We start from the raw sequence: 7,203 nt of genomic DNA on the forward strand, positions 1-7,203 counted from the left end.
TCCTGCTGCTGGGGAAGAAGGAGCATGGGTCGCACCATCTCTCTCCTACAGCGACGAGAACTGGGCTAGCCACTGCTGTGAACGTGGAAGAGGAGCTCGTGGAGGAGTAAGAGGCTCCTTATGCCCAGGACGCATGTGAAAATGTGGGCAGTCGGCCCTCGGCACTAGCGGCTGGGCAGTAAGAAACAGATCTGCTCAATCCTGCCTGATTTAAAAATGAGCCAGCTCAGCTGTGTGCTTATCGTGGTGTCTTCTCAGTCATTTTTGACTGTGGTCAGAATTAAACACATGAGGACTGTCCAAAAGCAGTTTTTATCTGTAAACTGATTTGACATGCCGCAGTTTCACACATCCAAGCAACTCAAAAAGCTTTTAGGGAAAAAAAAAACAAACAAATGGGAGAAGGGAGACAGGAGCTCTCTTACCTTGGTACTGGGAGGGAGACTCTGACGGGCGGCTGTACTTGTGCTTCTTACCATCTTTCCAGTCTATGGCTGAGACAAGAAATAAAGCATTTGTGTCAGTGAAGGAAGACCAGCTAATGCACTCTTCAACATTATCTGCTCATGTCACCTGCTTTGCAGGCACCTCAGAGGAGAGGAGTGACCTCCCTGTCCTCCCCTGTCATGACCGCAGGTAACATGGATGATTTGTTTAAATCTATGGGGCGTGCTCCCTTCCTCCACACAGCTCAGGAGAAGACCTAACACGAGGTATCTGCATTTGCATCTTAGTCTCTGCCTAGTCCTCACCAACTAGTGTTCTCCCACAATGGCAAGCAATAACGGGACTGGCTGGGCATCAGTCGGCGGGTGGTGAGCAATTGCATTATGTATCACTTGCTTTGTATATTCTTTTATTATTATTATTATTATTACTATTTTATTTTCTTTCAATTATTAAACTGTTCTTATCTCAATCCACAAGTTTTCTCACTTTTACTCTTCCGATCTCCCCCATCACACCAGGATGGGGGAGAGTGAGCGAGCGGCTGGGTGGCCGACTGAGGTTAAACCATGACACGTAAAAAGCAGCAAACTTCATCATTTTAACTACGTGAAGAGGTGGCAGGGCTTGAGAGGAACAAATGCGAAAGCCACTAAAAATGGCTCACGTGGATCTTGTATGCTGAGAAGTGAAGCCTGAATCACTCCTTGTTTATCAACTCCAGGCTACTGCAGCCAGCCTTACTCACACAAACAGCCTCGACCCTCTCTGGTGATGGGGAGAGGACTTCTCCCAAAGTCTGCACAACTGCCCTTTCCACGCACAACACCGGGTTACCACCACACGTCCTGCGCAGCTCATAGGAGAGCACAGCAAAGTAGCACCAGCTCTGAAGAACATCTCATCTGAGTTGTCTTTGCTCACGACAGCTTTGGGCCTCAGAGTTGCGAAAAAATAACGTTCCCAAGACAGCTCTGGAAAGTGATAGAGCAAGAAGCGGGGGATGCCCATCCCTGCCTCAGGCAGCCTCCAGCCCGACGGAGGGATGCCAGATCAGCATGCCACTGCAGAGCCCGCCCTGAGCGAGCCCCTCCAGCCACTGCTGCCTGACCGGCGCACCCTGGGAGCGCTGCTGCAGTCCAGCTCATTTATTTTACAAAGGATTTTTAGGGCTATTATAAACAACAATTTGGTAGTGCTCTACGAAACGCACCCTACCTCCGCAAAAAGCAGTTCCTTGTGAAAGAAACAAAAAAGAAAACAGGAAAAGTTTTGAAATCTCCTGACAAGTGGCTGAAAGAGGCAGGCCATGAGCTGCTGCTAGAGTGGCCTGGTGGGTCCTAAGATGTCTGAAATTGCTTTTGGACCATTATTTTTGCAATCTTCTCTTCCTGACATGTTCTCTTCAATATAATGGACAGGAGGACTGCATGTAGGTTTTATCCCTTAAATGAACATAAGGGACATATGGAGTGTGGCCACAGCATCACTAGACATGAACCAGACAAAGAGCCTCCTTGGAGAGACACAAATGAATGAAAAAGCTGGAAGGGCACCCTTCCTATAAATGTATTCCCATGAAGGACAGTGTTCTGCCATCTCCTTAAGAAAGCAAGAAGAAAGGACACAAAAGTATTTAAGTCAGAAGCAAAAAAGCCCCCCAGGGTGGGTAACGCTCCTCTCAGCGTTGCAGAATAGCTCTAATAGCATCCTTGCACTCAAAGTAGCCTCTCGCCATACTCTGCAGGTGAAGTTACATTTCATTCTTAACCTTTAACATGCAAAAATCCTCATTAAGCAGGCTGCAAAAGCAGCAGAGAGGGAAAGAAACACAAGAATTTCTGCAGGCAAATAAAGAAAAAGTTCAGTGCATCATTAAAAAAGCAGGTAAGTAGGACAGAAACCCACGTGTGCACGATGCAGGTGTTGCTTCTGCAACCTACGGCACGGCATTCACAGCACAGGTCACACAGCCACGCTGGCTGGAGGCTCCCTGCTCCACGAGGCAGAGAGGACAAGCTGTGTGCGAGGCTAAATTCAGCCAGCCCCATCCACGGCCACGCTGCTGACTAATCAACCTGCCTCTTTTATTACCAAGCCCTCCAGCTGCCTCGCAGCAGGCTCTCCCCATTCACTGCTTTCCTTCATTTATTTTCACTTCATTAAAGGACAAGCAGTGTTAGGAAGAGGATAATGCTTCTGTAAGATGAACCACCAGCGAGGCAAAGGAGACGTTTAAAAAAAATAAAGGGAGGAGAGAAATCAAGCATAGAAATCTCCTGCAATAAACCTTGTGAGCGTGTAGCAGATGTGAACAAAGAACTGCGGAGGATGTTCCATCCTCTACGCTTCTCCCTTCCCCCATCCTCCGAAGCGCATGTGATGAGATCACTCCAGTCTAACACACATGCATGGCACAACACTAAAGGAAATCAATATTTTTGTTAAGTGCAAGTCGTCTGAGCAGCTCGGCTGCAGGCAGCCTGCTTGACTTCACCCTTTTTGCTGGGGCAAGCAGGACATGGGTAGCATGCGTGTGGTCGCCCTGAGCACCACGGATGCCGCTGCGTGTAACAGGACAAGAGACTCAGGCGGTGAGAGGTAAGTGTCCGTAACAGATTTCATCTCCACAAGGTAGGCTGGTCTTTGGTTTCACGCCTCATTAGAAGGGGGAGGCTTGTGCCAGCAGAGAAGCAGTTTGCCTCACGCTGGGAGCACTAGCAGATGGTGCGTGCCGCGGGCTCCGCAGAGCACCCTCACCACCTGACACTGTGCCCCACAAGCTGCAGGGGTGCACCCAGCAAGGGACTCTTCCTCTGCCCATCTTGGGGGTGGATTGATGAAGCCTTCTCTGCATGCTGCCAGAGAAATGAATGCTCTGTTTTGAGCATGCAACCAGCGTGTCCCCCAGACTCCCACCCCATCGTCAGCCTCCCAATGCGCTGCGCTTGGTCCTTCGGTCCGCACCAGCTCGCTACTGGGCCTTTGGCCATGCCAAGCATCACTGCTCACCTTTCTGAGGGCCTGGTTTCCGCATTATATCACCTGCTGCTGTCCTTATCCTGGGACTGGCTTGCTTTTAGATAACTGAAGATGTCTAGGACAAAAGAAATAAACATGAGAAAATTCCCCCATTCTGGAGCACACAGTCATCTGCAACATTAACTAATCACACAGCGGGTAGAAAATAGATGCTCTTTCACCCTGGGTTGCACAGAACATCTACTGAACACAGACAATTCATCTCAACATCCCTGAAACTACAAGTCTTTCTCCAATATGTGGACAACTTCAAATTTACGGCAGCGGGGACGGCATAAATAAGCAAGAGGAGCATATGCCAGTCTCTGTGCTAACTCTACAGTGCGTCCCGAGTGTGTGCGTGGAAGAGGGGGGCTGCTCTTGCTCACTAACAAAGGGAGGCAGAGCTGAAATTTATGAAAGAAAACACATGGAAACATAACATTAACTCTGGCAAAGCAGCACCGCAATCCCCAGCTTGCCACTTGCAATTCAAATTGCTCGCAGCAGTTCTGGGTAATAAGGATGAGAAATTGGACAATGACCCAGGAAATATTTTTGCTATTAGTACTGCAACGAATGTCCAAGTTGCGCTGCACTTTTTTTTCCTGGTTGGAGGAAAACTGGCTGGACTGTCCCCAGAAAGAAAAAGCATTTGCATTCTTGTTATAAGCAAACGTTACTGAAAATCAGAGCTCTTGGGAGATGCATGCCGGACCCGTACACGGAGACCGGTGCTCCTACACGGCCGGTCTCGCAGGGCAGTGCCTCCTGTATGCACTGAGCCTTGCCAAGCCCTGACAGAAAATATCTAAATGAATGGCTGAGCTGCAAACAAGCCCTTAGGAAAGCTAGTAAAAGCATGTTTTGACACTACACTAACTAATGAAAGATTAATTGTGTCAATATAACTCCATTTTGTTCACAGTGGGGCAGGCAGGCTGGAGGACGTAAGAGGAAGCCGTCCCAGGACACAACGCTGAGTTTCTGCTTAAAGGGTTATTTACAGATCCAACTTGGCAAGAAGTTTTGATTTTGAAAACCAGGCTTTTTCCAAACCTAAGAGAAATGAAGAGTTTAATCTTCTATAAAAGCACGACAAACTACAGCCTTTACATGCAGTGCTTGCAACATTGAGCAATACTCTGAGAAGGAAAATACTAAAGGAATATTAAATACTAAAGGAAAAAAAACCCTAGTTGTTTTTTAATCCAAATCAAAAGGTACACAGTAGTCTCTTATTGCCTCTCTCATAAATAGCGTGTGTGTTTGTGCATACTTGTGAAAGGAGTAAAGTTTCTTTTCCTTTCAATAGTGGAAGGTAATCTACACGCGAAAGCTTATTTACAACTTTTAATGCTTCTTTTCATAATTTTCTTCAGTCATTTTTATTAAAAGCTAGCAGTCATGGTAGGAAAAGTCCCCCAGCCATAAAACCCAGGCTGAAGGTGTTGTATAAAGGCACTAGACAAGCATTCACCATCTCTGGCTCTGCACCTCTGCTGTCTGCTCGGCTCCCCCGGATGCGGGACTGTCTGAAGTACCTAAATGCTAATCATAAATCTCAGGCGTCTGGCACGGGACGGGTGCTCCTGTGCCACTCAGACGGCTTTTGAAAAGCTGCTTCAGCCTGAGCACTTCAGAGCCCTACCTGGCAGGGATGTGTAACCCTTCCCCGCAGACGTATTTCGAGGAAAAATTCATGACCATGTATGAGATGCTCAGGTACGATTTGTGGAAGGCTGCAGCTCAGGAGGAGAGGTGAAACTACTGCACCCTCCATCCTCGCGCTGACGGCAATGGGATTAACCCTAACTACTTGTAAAGCACACAGATGACTGCTGGTGTCCTGCAGCCAACACTGTAGTGGGCTCCCAGCAAGATCTCATGTCGTGGAAGAGAATGAGACATTGTAAATGTTGCGCCTATTTAAAAAAAAAAAAAAGTGACTCTTCCCCAGAGGAGAAGACTTAGGCTGCATGGGGACTCCCACTCTGCTGAGAGCCATGTGGGTGCCAGCCTGGAGACAGCGCGCTCCAAAATATGCTTCCAACAAACTGTCCAAATGAGATGGCCCCAGCCTGACTCCTGCCACCCTTCACAGTCCTCCACCGCGGCTTTGCACCATCCAGCTCCCCTGTACGGTCTCACACCACAGGACAGCAACATGTGGTTTCATCCTGCAAAATCATAACTCAAAAATGAAAAAAAAAAAAAAAAAGCTAAATAATGACTGTGCTTCAGGGCCATGTTAACGCCCAGAGAAGAGCCAGAGTCAAACTTCATGATGCACAGCTTCAGCCTGCCTGCCCCGGCAGCAGCTAGCCCTGCGCAGCGCAGATATGAACCACCAGCCTCACTACATCCAGGGACAGGGGCCCGTCCCTGCCTGCTCTTCTTTAGCCATGGAGACATAGCCCGTGTACCCCAGCCCTCCTGAAACTGGTATAAAGTGGGTTTTACTAACACAGGGCTTGGGAACTGGTAATTCCCACTGGCTGCAATTTCATTCTGTAGCTGCCCAGAGAAGCTGTAAAATGTCCATCCTTGGAGATACTCCAAGCGTCACCAGCTACCACCCTGAGCAGCCTGATCTAACCTTGAAGTTGAGTCTGACCTCAAAGCCAGCTCTGTGTGCGGCTGGGGGGGCTGGACCAGACAACCTCCAAAAGTTCCTTCCAACCTGAAATACCCTATGATTTTATTTCACTGACAACTGATTGGAAGGCAAGCGGAATTGCCCTATAGGCTTTAGCAAGCCTGAAACACCCCAGTGAAGAAGACTGGGTCGTCTTCTCTCTAGACTTCAGTCTAGAGAGAAGAAAGTGAACGGCAGAACAAGCAAGCTAACAGGCACTGCAGGACAGGGAGAAACATGGATGTATGTGGTCTTTACACTGTTCGGGGACTGAAGACTAAAAAAAAAAATCTTAAAGTAATAAATAGCAGAGGCTACAGTTTGGTATCCAAGGGGGAAAAATGGGCAATCCACACAGATAGATCTTCCTGAATGACCTTAGACACAAACATGCCTCTGATGAGAACTTGTCAGCTGGGTCAATGACACGAAGGAGACAATCTTACTTTTGCATCAAATAAAGCATTCAAGATTTACATAGCCCAGCACATGCTGCAATACTCCATCTCCAGAACCTGACAGTTGTACAAAGCTGCATACCAGAGTTAAAACTGTCCTCTTTTTCAAAAGCTGCATTTCTCATGCTTGTGGATATCAAGATAATCTTGCAAGCACAGACCACAGTTTTACGTGGTGTTGGTTTCCAGAATCTATACCCTGAAAGGACAGATCAATGTGCAAATTCATTTCAGCAGTTTGCTACCTTAAAATCTAAAAAGGCCAACTGATTTGCTGCCTTTTGTAGCAGATAAAGTGCCTTTCCCACAGTTTCAAACAACTTCCACTCACCGAGATATCAAAACTGCCAACGGCTCCACTGAACTGTCATGGGCTCTAGTTCCCCATCATTCCTACAAGACAGCAAAGTCAGTACAAATACTGCGGCATATCAAAACCTGAAAGCATAGAGACAAAATGAAAAAGTTTGCATTTAATTGCAGAAAGGCTAGGTTACCAGTTGCATTATTCATGTTCATATTTAATTCATTTAAAACATCCAAATTTAAATTTAAAGACAGCTGCAACAAACATTCCCTCTTGCCATAGCAAAGCAGTGCAGAACTTGACACAATTAAGTTCAGCTTGCAATGAGTACA

The 7,203-nt window shown here is 47.2% G+C and overlaps 1 protein-coding gene across 2 annotated transcripts in view; it reads right to left on the bottom strand.

Annotated features, from left to right (window-relative positions):
* Positions 1-6,978, bottom strand: part of SCMH1 (sex comb on midleg homolog 1 (Drosophila)) — a 56,267-nt gene extending 49,289 nt beyond the window's left edge. The window contains exons 1-4 of one of the 2 annotated variants that reach the window (XM_009322227.1): positions 6,896-6,938; positions 6,647-6,763; positions 3,460-3,544; positions 426-494 (exon numbers count right to left, since the gene is read on the bottom strand). In XM_009322227.1, coding sequence (XP_009320502.1) covers positions 426-494; positions 3,460-3,484 — 94 coding nt within the window. In that variant the 5' untranslated portion in view covers positions 3,485-3,544; positions 6,647-6,763; positions 6,896-6,938. Of the gene's footprint in view, positions 1-425; positions 495-3,459; positions 3,545-6,646; positions 6,764-6,895 lie in introns of both variants that reach the window. The other variant, XM_009322226.1, reaches the window with a different exon arrangement.
* Positions 6,979-7,203: the final 225 nt, after the last annotated feature.

The sequence above is a fragment of the Pygoscelis adeliae genome, unplaced genomic scaffold (assembly GCF_000699105.1).
Source record: "Pygoscelis adeliae isolate BGI_AS28 unplaced genomic scaffold, ASM69910v1 Scaffold513, whole genome shotgun sequence".
NCBI classification, from domain to species: domain Eukaryota; kingdom Metazoa; phylum Chordata; class Aves; order Sphenisciformes; family Spheniscidae; genus Pygoscelis; species Pygoscelis adeliae.